Below are 19,527 nucleotides of genomic sequence, written 5' to 3' on the forward strand. Positions count from 1 at the left end.
TGTTTCCTTCACTCCAAAACAGATGCACAACACTACCACATAAACAAAAAGCTCTACTAACACTGAACAGAATGGCAAAAGTAACCTGCAACTGAAACATTTAGGACCATACAGCATCCAAGGCCTCTGGAACATCAGCAACTACTCATACACACAATGTAGCATTCCCGATATTTAGAAACAGAACAATTATCACTATACTTAAGCCAAACAAGGCTCCAACACACCCTTCTTCCTAAAAACCCATAACACTAGACTACTTGGGAAGTCACACTAGATAAATGAACACCCCACTCTCAACAAAGTCACACCTCATATCGCTCTTGTTCCTTACCAATAAGGATTTAAGAGCACAACACTACAAACACATTTCTCACTAACCCCAGACAGCAATCATCTGACAACAACTCCATGAGACCCTGAAAACACACACTTTTCACAATGATGTAAACCGGTAAAACTTTCAATGCCATACCCCGACACAAACTATTCTACAACACAAACATAGAGAACAACACTAAATGCTGGCTTGCCAATCATTTATCTGGTAGACAAGAACAGGTACATGTGACAATCTAGAACAAGTCATCATGAACGTGAAATTTCCCTAAGCGAGTACCAGAAGGCTCTGTTCTCTCATCCATGCTCTTCAACCTATGCATGTATGATATACCCACAGCCTAGCCACCAACAAACATTGCCTCATATGTATATGACTGCTCCATAAACACACCCACCACACTACAGACACAGCCTGCACAATGTATCACGACTACTTCAAAGCACCACAGACTTGGGTCAAAGACAAATGGCTCATGACTGATGCAGCCAAATCCACCACCACATTCATAAGCAACAAACATGAACACAGGTGCTCCCCTTACATCATTCTTAACAATGTACCTGTGCCACATACACCCTCCACTAAGATCCCTGGAGTGACATATGACACTAGACATACCTGACTCACCTTCAAGGACCAAGCACTCCCAGACTCCATGCACACAAAGCAACTACAGAGACAAACTTTGAGGGGGGGGGGGGAATCAGGACATCAACCAGCCCTCAGTGACACATACCCTCATTGTAGAATAGGCCCACACAAAACAACACATGTAATGCAGCACTGCACAGCACATACCACACTAAGATGCAGACACACACAACAATAATAGTGTTGGGAAACATTGGGGCAACCCGACAAGGGCAGCTGGTTACTGGCAGTTGATGGGTCTATTAGATCAGACGGACCAGGGTGACCATTCCCAACCCTCTATCACTTTAACATCCTGTGTCTCAAAAGTTCTCAAGTCTATTCTTAACAGAAAAAATTTTAAAGCATCTTTCCTATCACAACCTTCTTTCTGTACGTCAGTATGAGTTCCATCAAGGATGGTCCACTGGCAATCTTCTCACCTACCTTTCAGACTCCTGGTCATCCTCCTTTCAGGACTTTGGCAAAAGTTTTGCCACTTCACTTGACATCTCAAAGGCTTTCGATTGAGACTGGCATAAATCTTAATTTACAAACTGCCCTCTTACGGTTTCTATCCTTCTATCTGTGCCTTCACCTATAGCTTCCTATCTGGTCGTTCTATAGCTGCTGTTGTAGACAGCCAACATTCTACTCCTTGATCTACCAACAGCGGTGTCCCTCAGGGCTCTGTCCCATCACCAACTCTCATCCATTTATTCATCAATGATCTTCTAAGCTGTAAATATAACCCTATCCACTCATACGCTGATGATTCCACCCTCCACCTTTCCTTTCAGTTCCTGCAATGTCCATCTCAGCAGTTACTTCAACAAACAAGGAATGAGGCTATGGCACACCTAATGTCTGACTTGGCTTGTGTCTCTGACTGGGCTAAAAATAATCTTGTTGTCTTTAATGCATCAAAGACTCAGTTCCTACACCCATCAACCTTACAAAAAATTCCACAGGAGTACCCACTAACATTTGATAATATCCTCTTCAATCCTGCATCATCCTTATACATACTTGGGGTTTAATTCTCTTGGGATTTATCTTGGAAAGATCGTATTACATCTCCTGTAAAATCTGCTTCCAAGAGATTAGGTGTGCCAAGCCGACTCCATACCTTCCCCTGCACAGTTTTTTACTTTATATATGGGTTTTATTCACCCCTGTGTAGAGTACAACTCTCATGTGTGGGGTGGCTCCCCACATACAGCTCTTCTCAACAAGGTGGAGTCAAAGGCTTTTCATCTCATTAACTCTCCTCCTCTTACTGGCTCCCTTCAACCTCTGTCTCTTCACCACACTGTTGCATCTTTATCTCCTTTCTGTCGTTACTTCAATGGTCACTGCTTCTCTGAACTATCTGCCTGCATCCCTCCCCCTCTACGACGGGCGCATTGAACCCGTCTAGCAACAAACTCTCATCCCTTTTCTGTCCAACTCTCACATGCAAGAGTTAACTATTACTCCCAGTCCTTCATGTATGCAACAGGTCAACTCTGGAACTGTCTCCCTCTGTCTGTATTTCGTACTTCCTATGATCTCCAATCTTTCAAATGCAGTGTGTCCAAGCATCTCAAAATGAACGGATCTTGAATTTGGCTCTCTCTTGTATTGTCTTTGTTTTTTCTTGGAAGGAATGGTTGCTGGCTCCTTGCCTTTGGTTCCTTCTTCCTTGCATAGAAAAAAAAAAAAAAAAAAAAAAAAAAAAAAACTTGCTGGTTCTTTACTTTGCACTCATACCTTGCTGATTTAAACACTTTTTTTTTTTCACTTAATTTTGCACTCATACCAGGGTGATTTACATTCTTAATCATTTTTTCTTTATTTTGCACTCATACTCTACTACTTTACATTTTCTTAATACTTTTGTCTTTATTAAGTATTCCATACCTTGCTGCTTTACATTTTCCTCTTTGTTCCATCTGAAATTCCTGAGGCCACCCCCTGACTTCTCTGTGCTACTGGACTCAGCAGTCACACCTTCCTGCTCAGCCATCACACCAGTCTCTCACACCTGAGACCAACAATTTGTCTGAAAAGAAGATTCAGAAAGTCTTTGTTACATATTACAGTACATTGTTTATGATCTTTTTATGCTGCAGAGTCCAGTAAGCTGCACAAAAATTGTCTATTAAAGCTCTAATACTAAGGTACCTACAAAGCCAATTTACAAGTTTAACCCAACTTTTAGTACCAGTTGTACTGGTGCAGTACTCCTTGCCTAACAGTACCTATATGCAATACAGTAATGATAAACAGTGATCTCTCATCCAATGCTGTAAATAGATCAGACAACACTGTCATACTGGACAAATAACAAACTTTGTGGAAAATTTTTTTTACACCAGACAAGATTCTAATTTAAGGCACAAGAATCCCTAGAATGCTCTAAAGAATGAGCGGCACACACACAAAATTGCAATTTGGCATGATGAATAAGGGCAGGTAATAATAATAATAAAAAAAAGAAGTCCAACACCCTCGTATGATGTAAGCACATTGGTGAGCACAAGGAGACTGACACTCAGTCACTCAGTGACATCACCTCTCAGCCAAAGCATGTTCTCAATGGCTGTGACATCTCTCAACTTCCAGTATGATTGACTCCCCCTCCTCTCTCCCCCCAAAAAATCATGCACATCTGTGGAAGCAAACTGTGCTAATTTAAGTTTGCTGTACTAAACTTTTTTACTATTTTAAGTGTTTACTGTACTAAAGGAGATTACCACAGCACTGAAGGAATGGATGTTGGATGCATAACCACTCTAAATAATTTTTCACATCTACCGGTTAATGAATTCATTTTTATGAGAACTTGGAGGAAAAAATCTATCTATCTATTGCCAGACGCCTCAATCCCGTTCGGGGTGGCACAAACAAATCGCCTCCACGTCGCCTTGTCCCCCGCCATTTCACTGCCCCGCTCCCAACTCACACCCCCTTCTCTCATATACCTCTCCACCCCATCCCTCCATCTCATCCTAGGCCTCCCCCTCCCTCTCCCCCCCTCCACCTCACTCACATACACTCTCTTCACCAGTCTTTCACCCTCCATCCTCTCCACATGGCCAAACCACCTCAATGAGTTCCTCATAACGCTTCCTATCACATTCACATCCACACCACAACGCTCCTTTATATCCTCATTTGTCAGCCTGTGTCTCCATGTGACTCCACAGGCTCCTCTTAAATAACTCATTTCCACGGCTCTCACTCTTGACTTGTGTCCTTCCAGCAACATCCAAGTTTCACTTCCATACGTTAGAGTTGGTATCACAATACTGTCACGTAGTAACTTTTTCACTTCCCTGCTTCTTATCACTGCTTTCAAGGAACCAGCAACCTTTCTTCCCTGCTGTACCCTTTCAAGCACTTCACCCTCCAAACCTCCATCCTTACTCATCACACTACCCAAGTACTGTACTTAAACGTACTCACATATTCCAATTCCTCACCATTCAACCTCGCTGTACATTCACTGACTTCACCTCTCTCAAAGACCATCATTTTACTCTTCCCTACATTCACCTTTAGATTCCGTTTCTTACACACTCTCCCAAACTCATCCACCAAGCCTTGCAGCTCTCCTTCGTCTTCCCTCAACAACACAGTATCATCTGCAATCAACAGTACAGGGAGTTTCCAAACACTACCCTCTCTCACCAGGGCCACTCCAACATCCACTACCCTACCTTGTACCTCTTTTATTACCCCATCCATGTACAGATTGAACAACCATGGAGACATGGCACATCCCTGTTTCAACCCAACTTTCAGAGAGAAAAATTCACTCAGTTCACTATCCACACGCACTGCAGCCTTAGCACCATCATACATACTCTCCACAGCATTCAACAACTTCCCATCTACTCCATATATTCTTAACACTTTCCACAATCCTTGTCTATCCACCCTGTCATATGCTTTGTCCAAATCCATGAAAGCCGCATACAACTTCTTTCCCTTCTCTAGAAACTTTTCCACTAAAGATCTAAGAATGAATATCTGATCTACACAACCTCTTCCCTTCCTAAAGCCTCCCTGTTCTTCTCCAACTAATTCCTCTGTTCTTTCTCTAACTCTGTCAGTAAGTATCCTACCATACACTTTTCCTATTATACTAAGAAGACAGATGCCCCTTTGATTACCACACACTTCTTTTTCCACTTTTCCTTTGTACAAGGGAATAATTATACCTGACTTCCAATCCTACAGAACTCTACCTTCCTCCCAGTCCAATCTGCACATTTTCCACAACCATTCTACTACTATCTCTCCCCCCTACTTCAGCATTTCACCACACACTCCATCAATTCCTGGGGTTTTCCCCGATTTAACTTTCTTCACTGCTTCCACAACTTCTATCCTACTGACTTCTTCCTGTCTTCTCACCTGCCTCCTCCTCCCAGCCATTCCCCAGCCACTTATACTCGCATTACTTCCATCCTCTATGTTCAACAATTCCTTAAAGTGTTCTCTCCATCTGCTCACTTTTTCTCCCTTCTCCACTAGTAATCTACCATTTTTATCTTTCACTCCCCTGCTAACTTCACTTTCACCCTGTCTTACTCTTTTCACCTCTTTCCAGAACATTTTCTTACAGTTCCTCCACTTTACACTAAAGTTCCTTCCAAATTCCTCATCCGCTCACTTCTTACTCTCTCTTACTAATCTTTTCACCTCTCTCTTTCTTTCTACATATAACTCTCTCTTCCGCCTCTCAACTTCTTCCACGCCCCTATTTCTCATCCATTCATTGTATGCTTTCTTCTTTTGTGCCACAGCCTGTCTCACCTCATCAGTCCACCACGCTGTTCCTTGCAAACCCCTCCATCTTCTCTTCATCCCACACACCACATCACATGCTGCACATATTTCTTCTGTAAATATCCTGCACACACCTTCCACGTCCCCCATTTGCTCCAATTCATATTTGCCCAATCGTTCCTCCACTTCTCTCTTATATTCTGCCTTTTTCTCATCCTCTTGTAACCTTTCCATTCTCCTTACAAATACTCCTTCTTCGCGTCCTTCCCTTCTTCTATTTCTCCATCCTAATTGGACCTTGATTCTGGCCACCACCAAGCAGTGGTCAGAAAGTCCACTCCCCCAACCTCTATAAGCTCTTGCATCCATTACACATTTTTGCATCCTTTCATCCACACACACATAATCAATCACTGCCTTCCTTTCATTCAGTTCACCACCCACCCTTCTCATCACTCGCCATGTATACTTGTGGATCATTTTGTGCCTGAAGAGGGTACTGGCTATCACCAACCCCCTCCCAGCACAAATGTCCACTAACGCACTGCCATTCTCATCTATTTCAGCAGGCACACCCCGTTTACCAGCTATTCCATCCACCTTCACATTCCCTACTTTACCATTCATATCACCAAACAAAAACACTCTCTCATTCCTTCCAAACTTTTCCATGCACACTTCCACATTTGTCCAGAACTCTTCTCTCACTCTGCTTGCACGATCTTGCGTTGGTGCATACACACATACAATCATCCACATTTGTATTCCAACTTTCAGTCTAACCCACACAACCCTCGACCCAACTGATCCATACTCTCTTATGCTCGTCTTCCATCTTTTACTCACAACTATACATACTCCTTCTTTTGCCCTCTCATTCTCACCTACTCCTGCACATATACCCCATCCATACTCCCATTCTCTCACACTCTCACTTCTCCATTTCGTTTCAGTTATTCCGCATACATCAACTTTCGCACCCTCAAGCACCTGGACAATCTCTCTCTCTTTCACCTCATCATTCGCTCCCCTTACATTCCAAGTTCCAATTACCATGTCCTTTGTCCGGTCCTTGGTCGTCATCTTTTGGTCAGTCCTTGTCCGAGGCTTATTGTTTGTCTTTTTAGTTAGTTCTTTTCCGGGGAGGGGCACTAACCCTCCGCCAACCCTTTTAGTCACCTTTTACGACAAGCAGGGATACTGGGGGAGTATTCTTGGAAAACCCCCCTACCCCCAGGGGTGGTACAATTTCCAGCTCTGCGCTGTTTACAGAGCACCGCTCTCCATTGAGTGCCATCTGTTGTGCAGCTCATGGCTAGTGATCATTTCTTCTGCAGCCATTAACCTAGTTGTATTACGAGTGATACTGCACAGAATTAATAAATACTAAGTGCCAAGCTATCTACTGATCTATCTGCCTATCTACAACCAGATACCATAATCCTGAAAAAGGTGGCCACAAATGAATCACTTCCAAATCACTCTGTCCTCCACCATACTGATCGCTCTCTCTATCCAAGTCACATGCTCCTCCGCCATATACTGTACCTCTACACCCCATCCCTCCATCTCATCCTTGGTTGTTCCCCTCCCACCACCAACTTCACTCACATACACCCTTTTAGTCCCTCACTCTCCATTCTCTCCATATGGCCAAACTATCTCAAGATAGAGGTACTTCAAATTCTATAATTCCCAACAAATCCACAGCAACACCAAAATGCTCATTCCCTTCCTCATTTACCTGTTTGTCTCTTCCCATAACAACACATGTTCCTATCAAAGAACTATAATCAACCCTTGGTTATCAAGCTACCTGGGACAAAAGGCTGGTGATATACCAATCAGAAATACTCTCAAGCTAATCTACTTTCTAGGTAACTTCTACATTCCTGCAGAACTCCCCTTTCACTTGAGTCAAGGATACATGCATGCACACAATTGCCCACACCCGTTTTTCTACTTTCACTCTTATTACACGCCTCAATCTAACTACTCCGTACTACTTTACACTGTACACTCCTACCATTTCTTGCATACAACAGTGTACACACCTTCCTTCACTCCAGCATATACTGTATGCCCGATTCATGTTACCTATCTTTCACTCACTCATCTTTGAATGTGATTTCAGTTAACCAGTGTATATCCACTTTCACAACTTCAAGCACCTGCACAATCTCCCTTTCTCTCACCTCATCATCTGTTCTCCTTACATTTCACATCACCATCCTCAGAATCTTCTTTCATCATCATCTGTTCAGCCATCAAGGTCAGAAGCTTTTCATTTGTTCTTAAGATCGGTCTTATCCAGGGCAGATCACTAACCCTCTGGTAATACACCTTATCGTTTCGTTTATAAAGGTTCCAAAATGCTTGCATGCGTAGGTATCTGTCATCTAATGGCAGCTTTCCATGATACTCAGTCTCTGGCAGCCTCCCTATTCAGTCACGTATCCATGACGTCACACTCTATGACCTTGTCCCAGGTATTTTTCGGTCTACCTCTCGCAACCTTACCCCTGACATTAACCCTTCTCTTTTTCTGCACCCAATTTTCATCCTCCATTCTCTCCACATGCTCAAACCATCTCAATCTACCTCTCCTCATCACAACACCAATACATTCCAGTCCCATCCTACCCTTCAACCCTTCCATCGTAAACCTAGTCCTCCCAAGCCTCGCATTCAGGGACGCACTGCACATCTCCTTAATCATTGTCATTTCTGTACTTTTTAGCCTACAAACATCCTCTTTCTTTACTGCCCAGGTCTCGCTACCATACAGCATCACACTCCTAACACATGCCGCATACAAAGCTCCCTAAGTACGAAGGGAGAGCTACGAGAGGCAACAGCTCCCTGAACTTCTTCAAAACACTCTTCACTCTAGCCACAGAGCTACCTCCATCCCCTTCTCTAGCACATGACATGTCTCCCAAATAACAAAACTCTTCCACACACTAAAGAAACTCACCAGCAAGTTCAATCTTTTCATGCCTAACAAGCTCTACATGCTCGCCCCAACACACTGCATACATGAAAGCAGCATTATCTCGCGGCCTACCTCTAATACCACTACATCTCTTATGCACCCACTTATTATAAACACTGCACAAGATGAAATTACTTCCCACACTCTTGTGGCAAACCACACATTTCCACTCTCCCTCCTCTTTGACCTAGATACCATCACTTTGTTTTATCTGCTTTTACTCTCAAGCCCTTGTGCCCCATACCATTTCTCCAATTCCTTAACCTTTCTTCCTCCTCCCTTTCATTCTCTGCAATCAACACCAAATCAATGGCAAACATCTCCCAAGGGGGTTCATCTCTGAAGTCATGTGAGAGGTCTTCAAGCACCACGATAAACAAGAAGAGGCTCAAAACGACCCCTGATGCATGCCAACATTCAAGGAAATCTCGTTGCTCAAATCTCCATTCACTCTCACTTGGGTGCGAGCACCCACATACAATAATTTCTGAATTACCTGTCGTCACAATATCCGGCACTTTCTGCTCGGCTCTTTTAAAACAATACCCGGTGAAATTAGGCTGCATCCAGCTCAGAAATGGGAAGAAATTGGTGGTACTATGCAATTTTTCAGCAGTAATATGTATCATCCAGCTCAGACATCAATGGTAGGTTGTGACGACCATCATCCACTTACTTGATGTAGTGCTGCCTACTTCTTCTTTAGCCTTTTATCATTCTTTTTCTATGCATGCCCTCTTCTCTTCCTATTTCTCCCATCTTTCTTGTCACTTCTTATTGCTTTTCTTTCTTTTACAGGTGGCTTTACATTGAGTGACAAGCCAAATGGTTTCCCATAAGCCAAGAAACCATTTACAATGCTGGGTGGTAACCATATAACCAAACCATACGTGCTTCCTACGTGCCAACAAGTGGGTTGGTGGAGGGTTAGTGCCCCTCTCCGTAAAATACATACCGTAACTCAAAAGTCAAATGGCCACCCCTTATGGGATTATGGCATCTGGCAATTGATAGATAGACAGCTCAGGCATGGGACCAAATTGGTGGGCAGGCAGACCCCGCAACACAGCAACACATGCCAGTCAATCACAATGCGTTGTGGAAGTGGCCCACCCAATGCACCAAGCCAATTGTCGCCCTCTCATTATCTCCACTGGACGTTGTATAGTGAGGACCTATCTGTGCCTTGTGCATTTGTGACCCACACAGTAGCTGGTCTCAAGTGCTGTGACTTAGCCTGTGACATCCCGTGCCTCACTCACTGCTGTAGTGCTGTGACTTCCCTTGTGGCTCCTCAGTGCCCCATGCTCTAGTGCCCTGACTATTATACCCTAGTTCTGCGTGCTGGCTGACTCTGTGGCTATTGTGGTGGTGCCAACACGAAGTGAGTATAATTATGTGCTGTAATACTGTACTATATGTACAGTGCAGTACTCTATAAATACTGTACTGTACAGGCCGCCCTCCACATTCGTAGATTCAACATTCATGGGTCTCTCAGATTCGTGGATTGCCCCTCTGTGGAGCCAAGATTCCGTTTCGGCTGCAAAGTGTAGCAGTGCGGACACTCACGGGTCATTTCGCGCCAAACCAGGCCCACACCAAACCACCGTGCTCCCACGTGGTGGTTTGGTTGTAAGAAGTTGGGGTAAATATGTAGCTGATGCCTTGCCCACACTCATATGGATGTGGGTGAGACACACTTAGTCGCGGGAGTCTGTGGAAGTTACGAGGCACATATTTACCCTAACTTAGTATAGCCATACCCAATGAAAACTTCTTTGTTATTAAACGTTCTTATGCATCTGGTCTGTTACTATTTGTTATATTTTATAGTGCTTTCAGGTCCCAGACAGGGTTTATTAAGCACAGTACGTGCATACTTTGCTCACAGGGAGTGATTTACGGCTGTAGAGGCATTTACGGGAGGGCGCACCAAACATTCGCGGAAATTCCACATTCGCGGGGGTCAATGTCCCCTAACCCCCGTGAATGTGGAGGACCGCCTATGTTGTACTTTATGGCTGATTTTAATCCCTTAATCATAGGTAATACTGTAGGAAATGTTTTAGGATGGAGAGTCGAGACAGATAGATTAGGTGGTGACATTCTCCAGCTCAATGCCGAATGCAATAGGGGTACCGATGCAATACCCGGCATTTTTGCAATATCCGGCGGAGGGTTAGGCTGAATTACAACAGATAATTGAGAGACAACTCTACATCACCATAACCACTCTAACCAGCCACTCCTCACTCTTAAGCTTTCTCACTGCCTTCCTCACCACCTCCCTTGGGACTCTGTTAACCCCTTAACCGCGGGGCGTCACTTTCGTGACGCTTGGGAGCAAGGGATCATACCGCGGGGCGTCGCTTTTGTGATTCTGTGTTATTTTGAATTCACCCGAGCTTCCAAGTGGGGGCTTGTATCATCTATCAGTACTGCCAATGTCCAACACTAGTCAGCACTCCTAATCTCATCTGTACTCCCATCCATTGTTGACAATTTAGCCATTTCTCCCCATTCTTGACTCCCCTCCCTACCCCCCTCCATTACCCTATCCTCTCGCCTGCCCGGCCGTGCTACGCTAAGTAAATCTTCCCTGGAATTTTCACTGATTTCATCCATTGAAATAAGCCCTATGTCGTATTCTTATACCAAATAATATATACAAGAAAGAAATAAGGTAAGTGAGAGTGCCATATACCTGGAATTGTCTAATTATCACCTGACAACACCTCACGTGCACTCGTTCGCTAATTTTCGCTGTTTTTTTCCCCTTGAAATATGACGTATAATCTATTTTCGTAATAAATATACATGTAAGGAGGGAAGGGAGAAGCCTAAGTGATATTTACATTCACCTGAACTACCTAATTTATAATGTATTGTCTAGATTTCCTGCCAATCATATCAGTCCTAGACAAAGCTGTTTCAAGATTTAACATTGGTAGCTCTGAATATATATCTCCTAAGTAGGCCTCTAATCTATTTTCGTAACAAATATACATGTAAGGAGGGAAGGGAGAAGCCTAAGTGATATTTACATTCACCTGGAACTACCAAATTTATAATGTAGTGTCTAGATTTCCTGCCAATCATATCAGTGCTAGACTTAGCTGTTTCAAGAACCAATATTGGTAACTCTGAATAACCCCTAAACAGGCCTCCACGCTGGCCCTCCGTTATCAGTTTACTCTCATCTTCCGATGCGAGGGTACGTATGTTTCTTCTTGCTGACTTCAAGGCCTTTTTTCACCCCTATGCAAATGGCCCTGTGACCTTTACCCCCTACTAAACCTCGTGCAGAAAGAGGTAAAGGGCTGACAATTGATAAAAGAGTGACTACGATCTTTCTATTGAGTAAAACAGTGCAAGTGGAATTGTAAATAATGTGTAAATAATGTGTAAACAGCAAGTGAAAGTAATGAATGTAAATATACGTGAACAATGGAAAATAGTTTTATAAGTTATTTCAAGTGACAGTGCACAACACAGTGTAAATAAAATAGAAATGTAAATAACGTAAATAAAATAGAGAACGTAAATAGAAATGTAAATGAGTAGTATTATAAGAATATGAGTATATACCCTAGGAGTAATGAAAGTGAAAGTTTCACTCTAGCATGTCTGAATGCTATGAGTTATGAGAGTGAAGATGAAAGTGACATTCACTCTCAATGCCAGTATACAGGACGAGAAAGTGAATGCTATGTATGTATTTTACTGAAAGAAATTGAATCCCTACAGTGACAATAAACTAATACTACTGAAGGAAACTTATGGATAAAGACTGTAGATATATATAAGTGTTATATAGTAATAGAAATATAAAGTGTGAGGGGTTTTATGAATAATAAATGACAGAGTAACAAAAGCGAACTAGTGCCAGTGCGACGATCAGACGCGCTCGTAATTTCCATTGCTTTCACATTTTTTTTTTTGAGTATGGATCCCAAACTACTTGAAAATTGTAGAATAGTGTTTATAGTGTTTGTATCTGGCTGTGGTAATCATATTACGGGTTGTCAGGAAGTGTAAAGTGGAGACTTCGTTACCCTACTTCAGAGGTCTCCACAAGTCCTACGGTAACCGACGAAGGCTCAACAATCATTCCAGGAGAAAGCTGAAGGTATGTGCCATAAGCATATGTAATTTTATTATTCTAGGACTAATAACTGATTTTTGGCAAATATTTTTTGAGAGTCTGTCGGAGCCCAAATAACCCCGCGGCACACGCAAGTCATTGGTAAACAAGCCCGCGGTGTAGGGGTTAAAGGCCTTCTCCCAATCAACATAGGCTATAAAAAGTACATACAGTAGTCCCTCATTTATCCAGATGCTCAGTATCCTGACGAATTCATGAGCCAGACACTGGACCTTGGCTCTATTAAACCATTATCCAAATTTACTAGCTATTATCCGGACAGAAAACTCTCCAAGAATTTCAACTGCCCAACCGACATTTTCAAACATTCGGTATTGTGGCCATAGGGCTTGAGCCGTGAGCATGGGAATTAGTACATAACCCACAACCAGAGCTAAAATGTCCGTCCGTCTCCGCATTGAATGGTCAAAGCCACATGTCTCAATGTGGCAGAATGACCGGAAAACAGGGCCAAAATTAGGAGGGTTACTGTATATACAGTAGTGTTCAGGTAAAGTGTTTTTTGGTTTTCAATGCTTTTTTTTTTTTTTCCCCCATGGTTTTCTTGGTGTTTAACATTACTCTGGATACTCCTATGTGTGTTCTGATGTCTAAATATGGCAGACTGACCTGAAAACAGTACCAAAATTAGGAGTGGTACTGTACATACGGTAGTGTGTAGGTAGGTTGTTTTTTTTATTTCAGTGTTTTTTTTCATGGTTTTCTTGGTGTTTAGCATTACTTTGGATATTCCTGGGTGTGTTTTGATGTCTAAATATGGCACAGACCTGGAAACTGTTAAAATTAGGAAGGGTATTATACATAAAGTAGTGTATAGGAAGGGTATTTTTTGGTTGTCAGTGTTTTTTTTGTATGGTGTTCTTGGCGTTGAAAATTATTTTGGATAATCCTGTGTATGTTCTGAAGTCAAAATATGGCAGAATGACCAGAAAACAATGCCAAAATCAGGAGGGGTGCTGTGCATACAGTAGTGTTTAGGTAAGGTGTTTTTTGGCTTCCAGCAGTTTTTCTGCATGGCTTTCTTGGTGTTTAGCATTACTTTGGATATTCCTTTGTGTGTTTTGATGTCTAAATATACTGAATGAAAGGAAAACATTGCCAAATTAAGCATAGGTACTGTGCAAATAGATTAGGTGTAGGTTGGAGGTTGCATAAAGGTACGGTCTGGGTATGGCAGGGGCATAGTTTCATTATCCAGATGTTGTCACTACCTAGATATGCCTTTGGCTCTATTATGTCCAGATAAATGAGTGATTACTGTACTTTATCGTAATGTATGCTTACTTTTCATCTTTAACTCATGGGAAAGTTTTATTACAGACGGTCGAGACGGATAGTCCAACTATCTATCTATCTATTGCCAGACGCCTTAATCCCGTAAGGGGTGACCACAAACAAATCACCTCCATATCGCCCTGTCCCCCGCCATTTTACTGCCCTCCCCCCAGCTTACACCCTCCTCTCTCACATACCTCTCCATCCCTCCATCACATCCTTGGCCTTCCCCTCCCTCTCCTCCCCCTCCACCCCACTCACATACACTCTCCTCATCAGTCTCTCGCTCTCCATCCTCTCCACATGGCCAAACCTCCTCAATTTGTTTCTCCTAACGCTTCCTGTCACATCAACATCCACACCACAGCGTCCCTTCACTTCCTCATCTGTCAATCTGTCTTCCATGTAACTCCACATGCTCCTCTCAAGTAGCTCATTTCCACTGCTTTAACTCTTGACTGTGTCCCTACAACAAGGTCCATGCTTCACTTCCATAAGTTCGAGTTGGTATCACAATACTGTCACACAGTAAGTTTTTCACTTACATGCTCACTTCCCTGTTTCTTATCACTGGTTTCAAGGAATCAGCAATCTTTCTTCCTTGTTGTACCCTTTCAAGCACTTCACCTTCTAAACTTACATCCTTACTCATCACACTACCCAAGTACACTCGACCCTCGATTTGCCGGACTAAAAAGGGGGGAGACCAGTCCGGGAATCGCAGAAGTCCAGCCCCACATACCATTCCCTGGACTATTACCATACTTTGTCTGAATTTTCCAATATTGTCCGGTGATTATTACGATATTCTAGAGCATTCTGGAATGTAGGCTATCCATACCAACATAACTAACATACACAGTACATAAAATAATAACACTGACACAATAACAATAATAATACCTGACACAATAGCTGTATTTTGCTAGCTACAACCCTAAGAATGGTTGTTTAGACAGTGGTTGACGAGAATGTGGAGGGTATGATAGAAGAAGATCAGAAAGCTGAGGAAAAAAAGGAAAATGAACAAGGAATTGAACACCACAAGGTCTGCCACAGCCAACCACTAATCAGCTGACCGAGATACAAACACGCAAGCTTGGACTGAATCGGCAATTTTTATTGGAAAATATTTTAATCTTTATCACCATATAGGTTTGCACACCTAATTATTTGAAATTCAGTCAAAAATTTGTGCTTAATTTCATGATTATTAGAAAATCAGGATTCAGAGCAAAAATTTCTTAACCCGCCACGTGCTGGCTATTTTTAGCCCTCTGGGTCACCCCAATGCCGGCCATTTTACGCCATTTTTTTTTTTTTTTGACCAAAATGATAGATTTTGATGTGGAAACAACGAATTTCGCCATTAAATGCTCACCGAGGGTCGGAAATCGGTTTTATTCAGTCCTGCATATTCGTGTACAGGTATAGTCGCTCTCTCACGCTCACCACGTACGTGAGAGAAAGCCGTTTTCTATGTAAGGTACACTCAGGTATTTATGCTGGGAAGGTATAGCAATGTTCAGTACACTTTTCTGATCACTTATTACTTCAGCATCTATCACAATTTGCGTGTCTTTTTTACACTTACTTGATGATAGGTACAACCTGACTTCATTACATACAGTCCTGGCACTTACAAGAGGGTATTTACAACTTGACTTCACTATATAGTCCTTACACTTACAAGAAAATATTTACAACTTACACTTACATGAAAATATTTACAAAATGCCTTCACTATGTACAGCTCTGGGTGAGGCACACAGGCAGAGTGAGGCAGAGCGAGCGTGAGGGGGGAAGCAAATGAGTGTATGGCCTTGACAACCGGGGGGATGGTAGAGGAACAGTTACCTTACATGCCTGCCAATTTTTACCCGCGAATCTTGAAAAATGCAGTCACAGTTATGTTTTTTATTTTAGACCGTTTTAAAACGGCATTGGCACTGGCCGCAGCATTAAGTCAAACTGTTTTAAAACGGCACTGGCACGCGGCGGGTTAAAGTTAGCATAAGTGCTTTGCCTCTAGCCTAACAACTCACCTTGACAGACTTTTGTTTTGTAATAAATATCAATTTACAATGCAGATACATGTTTTTGTACTTAAAATAAATGTTTATGCAGAACAGAAGTCTGTTAAGGCATGCTGACCATCTGAAGGGAAAATATCTGCTAACTATCTATCTATCTATCTAGCTATTGCCAGACGCCTCAATCCTGTTTGGGGTGGCCACAAACAAATCGCCTTCAAGTCGCCCTGTCCCCCGCCATTTCACTGCCCTGCTCCCAACTCACACCCCCCTCTCTCACATACCTCTCCACCCCATCCCTCCATCTCATCCTTGGCCTCCCCCTCCCTCTTCCCCCCTCCACCTCACTCACATACACTCTCTTCGTCAGTCTTTCACCTTCCATCCTCTCCACATGGCCAAACCACCTCAGTGTGTTCCTCATAACGCTTCCTATCACATCCACATCCACACCACAACGCTCCTTTATATCCTCATTCGTCAGCCTGTCCCTCCACGTGACTCCACAGGCTCCTCTTAAATAACTCATTTCCACTGCTCTCACTCTTGACTTGTGTCCTTCCAACAATGTCCAAGCTTCACTTCTGTACGTTAGAGCTGGTATCACAATACTAACATTGGCGCATTTTAGCTCTGAAACCTAATTTTTAAATTATGTTAAGTACATTTTTTTTGCAGATTTCAGATAATTAGGTGTATATGAGCCACTGTGGTGAAAAAAATTAAAATATTTTCCAGTGAAAAGTGCCAATTCAGTACTTACTCGCATCAAGTCGGGTGAGCTAAGTGAGTAGAAATGGACCTCACTAACTTTATCCGTAAGAAAATATATTTTCTTTAATTACTTATGAATTTTATTGTATCCAAGCCTTCCTGAAATTCTACTGTTATGCAATAAACTATTTATAGTGGCATTTGAGAAAGGTAAGTGGCAAGTGGGATATTGCCACGAGTTAGGAACTGGTGGGGTGAAACAGGTTGGTGGCCAAGATGCACTTCATGTATGAAAATATCTTCTTGTGTGTGTTACAAATGGCCTTTATCAAGTCAAAACCTTGCTAAAATTATTCTGTGTTGTGCAGCAGACTGCTTATAGTTTTATATGAAAGAATAATGGCCGGACTTTTGCGAGAATCCCAGACTTGTACAGGCATTTGTCCAGCACTTGATAATATTGTCCAGCCTCAGCCCGTGTCCGGGAAATCCGAAATCCGGGAAATAGGGATCTGCCAAATCGAGGGTCGAGTGTACTTAAATGCACTGACATTTTCCATTTCCTCCTATCCAACCTCACTGTACATTCACTGACTTCATTTTTCTCGAAGACTATAACTTTATTCTTACCTACATTCACCTTTAGATTTGTTTCTCACACACTCCCCCAAACTCACCCACCAGGCCTTGAAGCTCCCCTTCATCTTCACTTAACAACACAGTATCATCAGCAAACAACAGCATAGGGAGATTCCAAACATTGCCCTCCCTCATTAGGGCCGCTCCAACATCCACTGCCCTACCTTGTATCTCTTTTATAACACCATCCATATACAGACTGAACAACCATGGAGACATGACACATCCCTGTTTCAATCCAACCTTCAAATAGAAAAATTCACTCAGACGGATAGTAATAGAGTAAAACCTCAATATAACGGACTTCGATAGACCAGAATTCGCTTTTATCAGAATTGAGGAGCTACCGGACTACATTCTTATACAGTATATTGGAAAAATTCTGATAAAACCAGAAGCAGTCCGAACTGCCTGACCACTTCAGCAATGTTTACCACAATAAGGTGAATAAAAGTCATGTCTATCAGTGTACAGTACAGTATTATTATATATATATTATACCATTTGATTAAGCAACGTTGGGTCTGGTTAGTACTTGGATGGGTGACCGCCTGGGAACACCAGATGCTGTTGGCATCCCTACGTGTCAAGTGGGGTTGGTGGAGGATTAGTGCCCCTCCCTGTAAAACAATTAACTCTAAGCCACTGGCCACCCCGTCTGGGATACATGGCGTCTGGCAATGAATGAATTATTGTAGTGAATGTACAGTGTAATAAAATACAATACCGCAATGGTAGTGAAACCTGTTTAAAAACCGTTGGTGCGATCCGGACTAATGTCTGATTTTATTTATTTATTTATTTTTTTTAATAACAGAACAGAGGAAGGAAAAACAAATGAATAAAAAACAATAATCCATACACCAGATTACTGGTGTCCTCTGTTCATAAAATATCTGTAACAGTTAGACTTGAACAGCTGTAGGTTTAAGTTTGGAGGGAAACAACTCTGGGGAAGTAAGTTCCAAAGAGATGCAGTACGGGGAATGAAAGTATTCCGATAGGCAGAAGTTCTGCAATATGGCAGAGTGACATTCCAGTCATGAGCGCTAGCCGATGCCCGTGTTGCACGAGGGAAGGCGTGGAGAGGTGGCACCTTGGATGCAACTTCGTCTGAGCATTTGCCATAAAAATAGCTGTAAAATAATGCAAGGGAGGCAACACCCCTTCTTACTTGCAGGGGAGGTGGTTTATTTGTAATGCCAGGGTTGTTAATAATTCTAACAGCCTTGTTCCGAATTTTGTCTAATTGTTTTAATGCGACCTCTCCACATCCATTCCACATGGGTGAGCAATATTCACACTGAGAGCGCACATGACTCTTATAAATCACTGCTAACTGCTCGTCAGTGATGACGTTACGGACTCTGTACATTAGACGAAGTTTCTCTGAGGCGGTTTTAGCAAGTGATCTAACATGAGAGGTCCAGCTGAGGGCATTGTCAAGTGAGACGCCGAGAATTTCAATACTTTTGGAGATGGAAATATTAGTAGTACTGAAGGTAATATACGAATCTGGCAATATCTGTCTATTAGTAAATTGTACCATACATGCTCCCTATGTGTCAACAAGTGGGTTGGTGGAGGGTTAGTGCCCCTCCCTGTAAAACCAATAACTCAAAGTCAAATGGCCACCACTTACGGGATTATGGCGTCTGGCAATAGATAGACAGATAGATAGTAACTTATACATATTTAGTTTTACTAGCATTAAATGAGACAAGGTTGTTTTTTCCCCATTCACTGATCATAGATAGGTCTTGATTTATGGAGATGGCTGTACTGAGTTGAGAGGTAGAGATATTAGACTTTGTAAATGGGTGTCTGAGTGTGAATGAACTATGCAGTGTTGAGTCATCTGCATATGAGTGGATGGGATTGTGGGTGACAGATAAGGGATCATTAATATGAACCAGGAACAGGGTTGGCGCCAGAACTGATCCCTGTGGGA

General features: G+C 42.5%; 1 protein-coding gene across 1 annotated transcript in view; it reads right to left on the reverse strand.

Annotated features, from left to right (window-relative positions):
* Positions 1-19,527, reverse strand: part of LOC145413192 (uncharacterized) — a 481,698-nt gene that overhangs the window by 442,005 nt on the left and 20,166 nt on the right. The window contains exon 2 of the mRNA XM_080282917.1: positions 2,876-3,017. Within this exon, the coding sequence (XP_080139043.1) occupies positions 2,876-2,981 (106 nt within the window). The 5' untranslated portion in view covers positions 2,982-3,017. The remainder of the gene's footprint in view (positions 1-2,875; positions 3,018-19,527) is intronic.

Source organism: Coenobita brevimanus, chromosome 95, assembly GCF_032717465.1.
Source record: "Coenobita brevimanus isolate Jiangsu-jjx chromosome 95, ASM3271746v2, whole genome shotgun sequence".
NCBI classification, from domain to species: Eukaryota; Metazoa; Arthropoda; class Malacostraca; order Decapoda; family Coenobitidae; genus Coenobita; species Coenobita brevimanus.